Raw genomic sequence first — 14,052 nt, 5'->3', positions numbered from 1 at the left:
TATAATCTGATCAAACATTATTCAGCTTTAAATATTGTTCAGCTTTAAAGTTACTGTGCAACTGTGTAATAAAAATGTGTGCTCACGACTTTGGCCTTGAGAGCGATAAGAAGCGATCGCCTCATCCTGCAGGTGGAAGATATCTGCAAGCGAAGAGGCTAGAACACCCAAGGCCGATTTCCTTTTATGGAGTTGTTTTTCTGCTAATGCAGCACTTTCCTCACAACCCCCTCCTGTAAGTTTTAGAGAATATATACCCATCCTCACAGCAAATATGAGGAATTTTCTGATGTGAGCTGTGTTGAGAGGTTGTCTCTGTCTCAATAAAAGTTCACTGATTCCCCATCTGCTGCAGGTGTCCGGTTGTCTTCATTCTCCGCCAGCCTGGTTAAGTCAATTCCTCCTTAACATCTAAAAGAACCTATTTAATGAAGGAAGACGGGTTCACTTTGTGTTTAATATTATTCTATTGCTGTTGTTGTTTTTTTTTATATCCTTCAATTGGCGTCACGGAACAGGATCCGCTCCAGGTCAACTGGAACGGATGGGAGGACATCGGCCGTGGTCTGAGTGAACGGAGTTTGGACAAAAGCTGTGTGCACACAAAAACAAGGTAAGCAGACCTTTTATTTCTGCTATATTGAACATTATAAAAATACTTAGTGTCCAAACTCCTAGTAATTCATAACCAAAATTGTCTGGCTTACTTAAGGCTTGTTGAGAATCAGACAAGTGAATAAGAGATAAGTGAATAAGAAATAAGTGAATAAGTGAATAAAGATAAGAGTGAACTGAGGTCTGACCACGGTTGCAGCCGACGGGTTGCTCTCCGGTGTCGGATAAATACCTCAGTGCAGGTCTGGGACCTTGAAAGGGTTTATTAGTAACGCCTTTCTAAACAAATTAAAAGGTTAAAGGCCTTGAGAATATTTTTTAGTAATATTCTCTAAACTACAGAAGGGTTAGGAAGGCCCAGAGGACTTTATTAGAAAAGATCCTCTAAAACTTAAAAAGGAGAAGTACTGGTTGGAGTCCAAAGGAGGGGTCCCTTTGATCAATAGGAGAAAACGGATCTCTTCTTAAAACCCCGATGATTTTAGTGTTTTAAATGTTTTGATGTTCTGTTTGATATTGGACACACATAAATACACGCTGAATGCTTGCTGTGGAACACTGGGCAGGACAGTTGGTTCTCCGTTGTTCACAGATTACACAATTAAAGGAACTAGGTTCCTCTTTTGGTTAAAATAATACACCACACATAGAATTTTTTTTTACACATTTATTACATACATAAGGAGGGTAATGAGTGACTGCAGGTAATGTATGAAGTGTGAATGAGACGTGTGAACAAGGTGACAACCAACTAGCACCCCTATCAGGAAGCTCTAGGCAAGGTTACCCGCCAGACTCCGGTTTGGTAGAAGCTTGGTAACACCTGAAGGGATATTTCAGTGCTGACTCACCTTTAAAGCAGCGCCCCAGCTGTTAGTGCCTAACAGAGGCAGAAACCCAGCTGGCCCAAATTCTCCTTTAAAATCAATAAAAGAACACTCCTCCATTGACAGTAAAATGGATGGAGAATTAGATCGAGAAACTAATGATGATGGTTGGGGTCCCGGTGTTATTCTTAGCACATTGGGAGAACAATTAACATGTGTTGAGACAGTCATCAACTCCACACACCAGCCTAAAGAAGCAAAAAAGCAGAAAGAGTCATTGAGGAAAACAGCTGAAAGGTTAATGAAAGAAAAGGGAAAGGACGAGGGGAGTAGTGGTAATTGGGGAATAATTTGGCAGAATAAGGCTATGCAGGCAAAAGAGAAAGAGGAAGAAGCCAACTCAGCAGCAGCAGGTGCAGGTGTGATGAGCGGGGTGAGACACAGAAAGGAAGCAGATAAGCACGCAGGCCGCAAAGTTAAATTTAATCACTGGGTGTGTTTATGGGAAACTGCAAAACCACACATGAAGAAAAATAGGTCTCAGCCACCTCCCTATTCTGCCTCAACTCCTCCCTCAGCAGGCATATATCCGGTACTTAATATCTCTGGTGGAATAATGACTATTGGAGAAGAACCGCCCGTAGCTCCAACTCCCATAGATACCAAGCATTTTTGCCCAGGAAGCTCCTCTCTGTCGGCGACATCCTCAGCTAGTAGTAGAGCCCCCTCTTCTATATCCCATTGTTCTGGAACCGGATCTGAGGGCCTAACTGACCCATTTGCGAGCGCACCATTTGCGGTTCGAATGAACAGACAGGAACCCACTGAACAACAATTAACTGATCTAGAAGCAGCATTACGCAGCTGCTTAAATGAACATAGGTCAGTGGTCCAGGTGAATAATCGTGTTGCGTCAGCCCCCCTTTCCCGGTCTAACCCCTTTGCCAGCACTCCTGTCGCTGTTAAGGGAGATCTGACCGCTACTGCAAAAACTGAGCCTGGCACTTCACCAAATGTCACAGTTAACATGTCTTTGGTGGGCCGTCAGGATCCGGAAACACAGATGAGTTTAGCCCACGTTTTTGCTGACACTGCTACCCCACCAGGCGGGGGAAAAACTGAGGATACTGATGATGAACTCAGTGACCTTAACAATACACCCCTCTCTACCTCTCCCAGTTTAGGATATCAGACTAGATCTAAGGGCCCTGTGCCTCAGCCTCCAGGCATGTTTCCCCTGGTCCAGACTAAAGCGCAACGTACACCAGTGTATCAACCTTATTCATTCGGAGATGTCCAGGCCCTAGTGGACAAACTCCCTGACATAATGGAGGGAGGGAATGCCTGGTTGGCTGGTTTGGATAAATACACAGCTGGACAGGACCTCGCACTGGGAGATTTTAGAGCTATTATAACTAGGTGCACATCCCGATCTCAGGCAGCGGACCTGGAACAAAATGCGGGTACTACCATGCATGAGAACGAGGTGCCACTGATGCAGGCCTTGAGGTTTATTGGACCGGCCCTGCGCAAACAATTCCCACCCAAAAATCAAGGTACCTTACAGAAATTTAAATGGGAGGGAAAGCAAAATCCCACCCATTATCTAAATCAGGCTGTTGAAGACTGGGTGAACCATACAGGTCATCACCCCAGTAGGACTTGTTCACAGAGCATGTGGTTTAGAAGGGCGGTGCTGAGGGGCATTCCGGAGTCAGTAAGCCAGAAAATGGAGGATAATCCTGATTTGCAGGACTGTGACTTTGCAATCTGGAAGAAGCATTTGATTTTTAATCTTAACAAAGTGCAGATTAAGTCTGATGATAAAGCAGAGAGCGTCGAAGATTTACAGTTGCAACTGTTGAAGGTTCAGCTGCAGAAAGCTAAAAACGACCTGGGTGGAAAAGGTGACAAGCCTAAAAAGCAGCTTGTGGCCGCTGCGGCTCCCCCTCCTGGTCCAGTTGCCCCTGATTTGTATCCGAACCCATGGCCAACTGATCCACAGCCCCCCCAGTATGGTGCTTATCACTCCCCGGCCCCTTATGGGCAGAGAGGTTCCCCATTTGGAGGAAACAGAGGTGGTTTCAGGGGAAGGGGTCAGATGGGAGGTGGTAGGGGAGGCCAGATGTATGTTTGTTTCCGGTGTGGACAACCTGGACACTGGGCTAAAGCGTGCCCTTTGAACCCGGCTGCTGGAAGAGGCAGGGGAGCCCGTGGTGGGCCCTATCAGCATCCTGGCCACAGAGGTGGACCTCGTGGTGCTTTAGTTGAAGTGCCCCCGGCCCCACAGATGCCTGTGATGGGGTGGGAGTACTACGAGGGTGGTCCCCAGCTATAGGACACCCCACAGACTGCCCAGGACGGTGAAGGGACAACGGCGGACCCTATGCTGTCCATAACTGTAGATAGAAGAAGAAGCAGCTTTTTAGTGGACACTGGAGCTACGTACTCCACCATTAAGGATGTTGCTCGTGAAAGACTTACTGACAGAGTGATTACAGTGGTGGGCATATCTGGGGAACCTAAAACTCTGCCTTACACCGTGCCCCTCCCCACAACGGTTGGAGATCAGACTTTGTTACACAGCTATGTGTGTTCAAAACAGGCTCCTGTGAATTTACTGGGAAGAGACTTGTTGATTAAATTAGGAGCCACAATACTCTGCTCTTCACAAGGCCTAACTGTGACTCTCCCTACTGGGGTTGTGCTTCCCTGTTCTAATGGGCCAGAGGGAGGTGGTCAGTTTCTACTGCAACCCTCCTCCTGTTTGGCGGACTCTGCTGACATCTACTGGGCATTATTGGAAGTTGAAACACCTGCTGAACCAGGAGTTTGTACTGCTTTTCAGCAATGGCGGCCGTGGCTCTCACTCCTGCATCCTTATGTCCCTCCCCCTGACCCACCTCATGTTACACTGTTTTATGACAGGCATGACACCACCTGGTACCAGCACATGTTCCAAGAGCAGTGTGAGGGGCGGGCTTGGTCTCTGAACATGTCGTGCATTTTTGCGGCACCGGAGGGAGTGGCAGCAGCGGTTACTTTTACAACAGATCAATTACAGTGGTACATGATGTCTGATGAGGCAGCTCCCCATGTGTCACTGGCCTTACATCCTGGACACCAGGCTAAGGAGCTGGGTGGAATGGTTAAACGTTCCCTTGCGGCCACTGACTGGACACCTACAAAACTCCCACAGGTTTTGTTTTCTCCATCTACCAAGACATACCAAATTTTAAATGATTGCTTTAATTCCTCAACACTGCAACATAGAGTGGTCAGCGGGTCACATGGCAGAGAACACACAGACCACTGTGATGCTGCGCCTTTACTCGACTCTCTTCCAGATTGTTTGTGGTCCCATGGACCCACAGATGTAGGTTTAGTTGATGTGGAGCCAGTCTCTTTTCAACTGTCATCTGCTACCCCTTTGTGGCAGCCTCAGTACCCACACAGACCGGAGGCTGAGGCTGGGATTGCAGAAACAATTTCTGGTTTGGTCACTGCCGGTGTCTTGGAGCCCTCCTGCTCTAAGTGGAACACGCCCATCCTACCCGTTGAGAAAAAAGGCACGGGGAAGTTCAGAATGGCACATGATTTGAGAAGGATTAATGCCTTACTTGGCACTCCTACTTTGCCTGTGCCTAATCCTTATGTTGCCTTGACCAACCTCCCACCATCTCATGCCTGGTTCACCTGCATTGACTTGGCTAATGCCTTTTTCTGCCTCCCACTTCGTGAGTCACTGCGTGACATTTTCTCATTTACATTTAGAGGCCGACAATGGCGTTACACTCGCTTACCACAGGGATTTGCCCTCTCCCCAGGACTGTTTAATCAGTGTTTGAAAGAACTTTTACAAACCTGCCCACTACCATCTGACTGTATGTTAATACAATATGTGGATGACCTTTTGCTGTCTGCTCCCACGGCTGACATCTGTTTGGAGGCCACCAGAGTGGTACTTCACCACCTGGCCAACACAGGTTTTAAAGTGAGCAAAACCAAACTACAGATTGCAAGAAAACAGGTTTCTTTTCTAGGCCGCATGGTCTCACAGTCCGGTATTTCCTTGTCCCCAGAACACAGGAACTCCATTTTGCACCATCCAAAACCTCTAACTGTAAAAGACATGTTGTCATTTTTGGGCCTGACTGGTTACAGCAGGACCTATGTCCCAGACTATGTTGGCCTTACTTCCCCTTTGCGCGCTTTGGTAAATGAACAAGGCATGAGAAACCTCTCTGCTCCCCTCTCATGGACTACAGAAACAGAACAGGCGTTTATAAAGTTAAAACAACAGCTTTCTGTCGCCTCTGACCTTGCTGTGCCAGATTATGCTTTGCCTTTTCATCTTGATGTTTCTGGAACTGGAACCCATATCAATGGTATCCTGTTCCAGAAAAAAGGGGGAGAGAGAAAAGTGTTGACATATGTAAGCGTAATGCTTGACAACACTGAAAAACGCCACCCACCGTGCACACAACACGTTTCTGGACTTGCAAAAATCATTCAGAAAACAGCACACATAGTGATGAACCACCCACTAAAAATTTTGACATCACACAGTGTGGTGGCCTACGTCTCCTCACAGGCCTTCACACTCACTTCACTCAGGCAGAGACGCCTCAGTACCATTTTGGAAGCACCACACATCACCTACTCACATGAAGGCATAAACATGGCTGATCACATGGGATCGGGGGAACCACATATGTGTGAAGAGGTTGTGCAGGTACAGGAGAAAATCAGGCCAGATTTGCAGGCAGAACCTCTAATGGATGCAGAAAAAGATTGGTTCACAGATGGATGTTGTTTCAGAACTGAAAGTGGAATGTTGAAGGCTGCATGGGCAATAGTGGAACAGACAGACATGAGATGGAAAACAGTGAAAGCAGAGCAGTTGACAGGACAACAGTCTGCACAGAGAGCTGAACTGAGAGCGGTGATTGAAGCCTTAAGGATGGGAAAGGGACAGAAAGTGAATATATACAGTGATTCAGCTTATGCTGTGGGAGCAGTGCATGTGGAGCTCAAGCAGTGGCTAAGAGCTGGTTTTTTGACAGCCAGCGGAAAGCCTATTAAACATGAGATAGAAATGAGGGAATTAGCGGAAGCACTGTTGTTACCTGTTAAGGTGGCAGTGGTAAAATGCAAAGGACACAGTGCCGGACTAGACTTAGTGGCATTAGGTAACAAACAGGCCGACTTAGTAGCTAAGCAGACAGCTGGTTACTTACCCTCCCTGATTATGGTAATGGACCCAGAAGCCACACCCCCTCCAGAAAGACCACCCATACAACTAGGCCTAGCCACAATCAGAGAGTTACAGGTACCTGCTGGTGGCTGTGGATGCATTTTCAGGTTGGCCAGAAGCCTGGCCGACAGCAAGTGAAAACAGTAGAACTGTGGTGAAGTGTCTGATTAATCATTATATACCACAGCATGGGTTTCCCGAGGTCATAAGGTCGGACAATGGTTCACATTTCAGGAACCACGATCTGCAGAGGGTTGAAGCCGCATTAGGTTTGAAACATAAGTTTGGCTCAGTTTACCACCCCCAGTCCCAGGGGAAAGTGGAAAGGATGAATCAAACTCTAAAAACTAAATTGGCTAAAATCTGTGCACAGACCAAATTAGATTGGGTTAAGGCATTGCCTCTTGCATTAATGTCCATAAGATGCTCAGTAAATCAAACCTCTGGTTACACTCCATTTGAGTTGGAGCATGGCAGGCCTTTTCCTGGCCCCTCCTCTCGCCTGTTAATGTCGGATGAAGCTGATTCAGACCTCGATCCGAGGACATATTATAACATGCTCCGCAGTTTTGTTGCCCAGTATTCCTCACAGGTCGCTGAAAGAAACCAGCAAGAGCTGAAAGAGGCGGCTACACCTGGAATGGACTACGTCCTCCTGAAAGTCACAAAGAGAAAGTGGGCTGAGCCTCGCTGGACAGGCCCTTACCGCATAACAGAGCGGACCTCCCACGCTGTCAGGCTCGAAGGGAAAGGTGACACCTGGTTTCATTACACACAGTGCGCTGCTGCCACCGAACCAGGAAGAACCTTGAGAGAGGTGCAGAAGGACCTGTCAGAAGGAGCTGCAACAGCATCACCAACCACTTGAGGGAGCCAAAACTCAACCTACAAGCCGGCTGGCTACAAAAGGGGGTGTTCTTCATACTGAACTAAACATTTTTATTTTTCTATTTTTAACATCTTTTATGACTTTGCTTTTATATTGGCTTGAGTTTTTAAGATTTACATTTTACATTGCAATAGTTTTAACCGCTGAAAGCTCATTTAAAGTTGTGTCACTGATACTTTTTGTTGCTCTTTAACTCCTAGAACACGCCCTTGGCGAGGTGGGGGGAACTGGACCACCTTTCTGTGCCCCATCATCCTCTATTAGACGACATCCAAGCTAAGTAAACATGTCTTGGCCCTTTCCCCCTGAAATGACAGGCAGGCAAAGATGTTGCGTCTTTGTTTGCTTCCTGGCCCTGGGTCTCATTCCCATTGGCATAATCCTGATCTGTGAAGGGCCCCCGACACTTCTGACACCTTCAAGTTCAAAAGCTCCGCCCCCTTCTGACAGTCCCAATCTGACAAATGTAGCCCCTAGGGTCTTGCCCACCACCTCCTCGCCAACGGATGATGAAAACTCTGATCGTGAGGGTGACGAACATTATCGTCTTTCTCTTGTTTAAATGCTTCTAGAATGGTTGTTTCTCTGTGGTGTTTTGTCTTAGGCTTGTTATTAATTGTTTCCCTCACCCACTTCCTCTTGAAGGATATATCTGGTTGAACTGTGTCTGGTCGGGTTGTGAGGGTTAAGCGATGTTCTCAGGGTCTCCGGACTTAAGCCTGAGCGAATGTGCACTCCCACCACAGGATATAAATTGTTTTTTTTTTTTTTTTTCTTCCACACCCCTTCCTCACGTTTTACCATATTCACTTTTGAATGTCCTTAGCAGTTACCGTTCTGGGTTTATTTTATGGTTGATTTATTCTTTCACATTTTCACGTTTATATCTCTCATTATTATAGTATACTCTGTACTCTCCACATTTTTATCATTACTTATGCTTTTTGGTTGCTGAGTTACAGGAACTGTTAATTTTGTGTCACTACCCTGGTTGCACTGACTCGTTGTATCCTTTTGTGCAGGACAGCTGTTACTGCTTTCATCGGGAACCGAGACTGCTTGCAGCCGACCCCTGGGCAGGGTGGTGCCTGGACTCTTTTCTCCTCATCTGCAATGACAGATAAAGACAAATGATAAGACCCGAGGAGTTTTTCGAGCCAGGCTTCGACACGTCTCTGTGTTCCTTTGAATGTTACTTATTTTTGTGTGTTGACCCATTTAAGATGGGTCAAAAGGGGGATTTGAAGAAAATATAATCTGATCAAACATTATTCAGCTTTAAATATTGTTCAGCTTTAAAGTTACTGTGCAACTGTGTAATAAAAATGTGTGCTCACGACTTTGGCCTTGAGAGCGATAAGAAGCGATCGCCTCATCCTGCAGGTGGAAGATATCTGCAAGCGAAGAGGCTAGAACACCCAAGGCCGATTTCCTTTTATGGAGTTGTTTTTCTGCTAATGCAGCACTTTCCTCACAACCCCCTCCTGTAAGTTTTAGAGAATATATACCCATCCTCACAGCAAATATGAGGAATTTTCTGATGTGAGCTGTGTTGAGAGGTTGTCTCTGTCTCAATAAAAGTTCACTGATTCCCCATCTGCTGCAGGTGTCCGGTTGTCTTCATTCTCCGCCAGCCTGGTTAAGTCAATTCCTCCTTAACATCTAAAAGAACCTATTTAATGAAGGAAGACGGGTTCACTTTGTGTTTAATATTATTCTATTGCTGTTGTTGTTTTTTTTATATCCTTCAGAAGCAAGTAATCAGAGCTTCACATGTCTATGATTTGGTCAAAAGTGCAACAGCAACACTGAGGTGCAGAGGAGTATTGGTCAGTATAAAGACAGTCATGGCCCGAGTGCTGAAACAGGTTTTAACGTACACGGTAGGGCAGGGCAGTATGGCCAAAAATATTTATCACGATATACATTTGAAAATTTGTGATAACGATATAACTGACGATATAATTGAAATGAGAAAAAATACTTTACAACTCCACAACTTTATTAGTGCAAAAAAAAAAAAAAAAAATCCCATCAATGTATTTTCACTTAAACAAGCAGCTGTTTTTTATCTGCATTAAAGTTATATAAACATTTAACAGTGCAAAATGCAAATTCCTCGCTGACAGTTTAACCAAAAGGCATTTCCAGTGGAAACTGGCCGACATATCCTCAGCATAACCATGTATAATATCCACAAAACTTAAAAAGAGCTTATACACACACAATACGGTAATATTATGTTGAAGCACAGTACGTATCACTCCGCCTACGATAGCCGTAATGCTCCGACAATCCATCAAGCGGTGCGGCTTCGTAGCTTTGCAAAGTCGTACTGAAACATTTGACAGATTTTCGAGCGCCGTGCACATAAAATCGTTTCAAGGTCAGTAAACACAACCAGGATTCATACAGAAGGCACACGGGATAATAAGGGGCTCTGTCGATTTTTCAGAAAATCAAAGGATTTTAAGTGTGCCTCATTTTCCAAAAAACACGGTAATAACGATGGCCCGCTAGCATGCGCTACCAAAAATAGTGCTTTGTTGTGTATCTGACGGACGAAAGCTAAACCAGTTCCACACCACTGAAGCTGCAGCATTTTTACAAACCAGTTCTGATTCATCGTTTCATTCAACGAGCCGCTTTCGCCGCCATGCTTTTTCCGACGTGTGCGTATGAAAACAAAGGCACTGCGCATGCACGTTTTACTCATATTCTATCGCCATATTTCATTTTCTTATTGCTGCCTAATATTATAGCGGTATTACCGTGAACGATATATGGCCCAGCCCTAATACACGGGTGTTACAGGCATGGCCCTTTACCCTCTACTGCATGACTTTTTAATTTTTGTGGAAAAAATATTTCACCCTATTTTGGGGCAGATTTAGGGTCCCTAATAATATAACAATCACAAAATTGCCCCCCCCCCCAAACAGATATTGGTTTGTTGCTTCAAGGCAACACTGTGCGACAAGGGTAGTCAAACACCAAGTTATTCTATAATACATAAGTACAACAAGGATGAACGAATAAACAAACAACAAATAAACATTGTAAACATTTCACAGAACAATAAAAATACATCCAACGTTGGATCAGGGATCTCTGAGGGATGTCTTGTTCATTCAGCGTGGACCCTCAGGAAGAAGTTGCGGTCGTGGGTGAAGCAGAGGTGCACATTGCATTTGCGGCACATTGCTTTTGGTGGACCATTGCACCCTAACACCCTGCATCGTCCCTTGTACCCAGTCATGATCAGCCAGTGGGCTGTTTGATCCAGGCGGACATCTTGGACTGGAATGGGAGCTGTGCGTCTTTTCTTCCTCTTCTCCTCATATGTGCTAGCAATGGACTGGCTGGGACGACCTCTCTTCTTCTCCAGGCTCTTCCCACACATGCAGAGGCCATCTGCAACGTATGATTTGAAGGTATAGAGCCTCATTTGGTCTTTCTGCTCCATGCCAGTGCCTTCACAGTCTCTTCTGTTGAGCAGCCAGGTGGTAACCATGATCATGTCCAGGAAGTGGACCAGCCGGGGGTACCATTTCTTGGTTCTTACAATGTGAGTGTGTAAACAGATTTGTGTCCCCACAACAATAAGTAATACACGTACACACACACACGTTGCCTTGAGGCAACAAATGAAAATGAACAGGCCTACAATGGCCTACAGCGTCCCGATCGGCTGTAGGCCATTGTCGACCTCCTCCGTGCCCTCCCTACTGTACAGTACAGAATCGCAACATCGATCACTAGCTGTGTGTTTGTAAGCTTTCTCCCCAACAAACACAACAATATTGACAAAACATTTTGCGCCGTCAAAGGCTCTTGCGGTAGCACCCAAAAGGCAGAGGAAGATGCTAACCATCACACAAAAAGTTGGGCTTCTGATTCATTGATTCATTAATGATTCATTAAAGTACTGATATTTCAGAGTTCTGGTTTGCCCCAGTAAAAATTCTAGTGTTAGGTTTAGAAGGCAAATCTTCCAGTTAGGTGCCGCTTGTATTTTAAACTCCTTGGTTAGTTTTAGGGATTAAAATCTTAATTTTGAATCAAAATATACACATAAATTCTATCCTGTTCAATTTTTTCCAATATATAATATAATATCTTATTTAAAGTTTAAAGACACATCATCAGTCATGGACCGTGGATTCATTGGGTGTTTCGGCGCCCTCATCCAAGGAAGCCATTTGTTTGAACCCCCAGTGTTTGTAATCAGAAGACTAAAAAAATTATGAAAAAAAAGGTTTTATTTTGTAGATATCACATGCCCACTGCAGAGGACGTTGGAAGGCCAAACATGTAAAACTGAACTTCAATGGCAAACAGTTGCTTCCCCCCAAAAAAGAGGTAAACCTAAGAACAAGTTTAACATCCACAGACCAGAATCACTTTTGATTAGTTCTTTTGTTGGAGTGATACTTCAAAAAGCAATCCCCCTTCTTGGAAACCAGAGGAATACCTTGCACTTTGTGCACATCATGTTTTGCTTCTGGAGTTGGATCTGCAACATCTTGATAGATGTGTTTCATCCACCTTCTCTGGAAGGTGGATGGCACCATAGTATATCAGAGCTTCGTTTAGCTGTTGTTTCCACTTTTGATGTGGGGGAGTATACTCATCTTCACTGTCACTTGCACTTCCTGCTTGAGCCTGAGTAATCAACTCTTCACCAGGGAGCAGCTTGAAGTCAAGGAACTTCAATGGTTTCTTCCCCCGAAACTGCAAGTCACTGCTATACTGAAGCCACGTGTTGGTGATTGCCAGACCATAAAAGTGGAGAACTGCACATACTGTCCATTTCCGAGTGCGAGGGCCATCCTGTAGAAACTCAACATTAGGTCAACAAGGTCCACATCACCCATGTTGGTATTGTACTCAGCAGTTGCCAGTGGCCTTGGCACCTGGACAAACATGTGTCCTGAGGTTCAATGCCATAGCACAGGACGCCATGACAACTGGCTTGGTGTCCAACCACTTAATGACAACAAGTTCAGGAGGTATTGTTTTAAACTCATGGTGTACTTTGAATTCCTGCTCCACAGTGGACGCCAACTGGACTGTTCAGCTTGATCTGACTCCTCAGTATCTGCATGCCCTGCCTGAATTTCATCCTCAGAGCTCCCTGAATCATCTTCCTCTGCTTCCGGCTAAAACATGCACGCTGATCTTCTTCATCAGACAACTCAAGATCTGAGTTTCCCTCAACAATATGCAATAAAATTATTTTTGCTTCTGAAGAAAACTCCCTTTCTGGTCATTTGAAAAAACAGAACAAAATGGAGGAAAGGACTACAAATGTCCACTACAGAGGACATTTTCTAAACACTTCATTACTATACTAAAATAAAGTTCAAATTAGGCATACTATGTTTTAATGTGTTATTATAAGACTTATCTAAATCATTTTTGGATTGGTGCTGCGGCCGCAGTTGCTGCCAAAAAGCCACCAAAGGCAGATTACAGTGTAAACGCTGTCTCCAGGTGGAAAACAGGAGCAGTGACACACCTGCTGCTCTCAGTCCTGCAGGTATCAGGCCTGTGATGTTCTCCTTTATCTTACAGTGGACATAAATTATTTTTTGGAGTGTTACAAATAATTTGTGTGACTCTTATCTGATGCAGAACAGCTGATTGTTCTGTAAATAGTTTGAAATGGTTATAAAAAAAACGCACCTTGGCTGCATTTTTAGATAAATAACTACATATAACTTTGTTGTTTGCAAAACTTGTCCTCAGTTTCTAACTCAGTAACTTTTTTGAAGAAGTAACTAATAACTATAATTACTTTTACTAATTATAAATTATACTCGTTACTAAGTAACTTGCCCAGCATTGGTCATTATATACTGTATTCTGCAGACAGAGAGTTGCAGGACTCTCCCAGACCACAGCAGGACCTTCACACAGACTCATAATAAAGTCTGAGCTTTATTTTTAAAAAAAGTTTGTTTTCAAAATTGGAGTTCGAGTTATTTTTACTTCCAATAGTGTTAACAGACTATACAGGACTATACAGCTGGGGTAGTCACCCGCTGCGACCCTGAACTGGATACATTGTATTTCAGTTGGGTGATCATTTACAAACTGAAATGATCGAATCAAAATGTAAGTAATGACCAGTTAGAAAAATGAAAAAACAGACATAAGGAGTAATGAACTGTGTTAACCCAACATACAGTGATGTATGTACAACAACATGTAGTCTGAAAAACAGCAGTCCTGTCAAGTTTGCAGATATATCAGTAGAAGACAATCTTACATAGAAGAAACTGTTAAAGTCTCATTTTCAGTTAGTTGATGTATGATCATTTATTCACACATTTTCTTAACTGCTTGTCCAGTTCAGGGTCACAGTGGGGCTGGAGCTAAATAAATAAATAAACCTTTCCTAAAGTTAACAACAAATCTGCATCCATGTGCATTATTGTCCCCAGGATGAGAAGATCCAA

The 14,052-nt window shown here is 44.4% G+C and overlaps 2 protein-coding genes across 2 annotated transcripts; both read left to right on the top strand.

Moving 5' to 3' along the window:
* The first annotated feature begins 577 nt into the window (after window positions 1-577).
* Window positions 578-3,780, top strand: LOC146620648 (uncharacterized). Its single transcript, XM_085367026.1, has one exon. The coding sequence runs from the start codon at window positions 1,573-1,575 to the stop codon at window positions 3,778-3,780; it is 2,208 nt and encodes a 735-aa protein (XP_085223152.1). The 5' UTR covers window positions 578-1,572.
* Window positions 3,781-3,828: 48 nt separating this feature from the next.
* LOC146620647 (uncharacterized) lies at window positions 3,829-6,837 on the top strand. Its single transcript, XM_085367687.1, has one exon. It carries the CDS (start codon window positions 3,829-3,831, stop codon window positions 6,835-6,837), a length of 3,009 nt encoding a protein of 1,002 aa, XP_085223813.1.
* The last annotated feature ends 7,215 nt before the right edge of the window (window positions 6,838-14,052 follow it).

Source organism: Diplotaxodon limnothrissa, linkage group LG12, assembly GCF_057381915.1.
Source record: "Diplotaxodon limnothrissa isolate DT_005_m linkage group LG12, D_limnothrissa_male_GT1.1, whole genome shotgun sequence".
NCBI lineage: Eukaryota > Metazoa > Chordata > Actinopteri > Cichliformes > Cichlidae > Diplotaxodon > Diplotaxodon limnothrissa.
The sequence above is the reverse complement of the archived record's forward strand: the minus strand, read 5'-3'. Positions and strand labels throughout refer to the sequence as shown.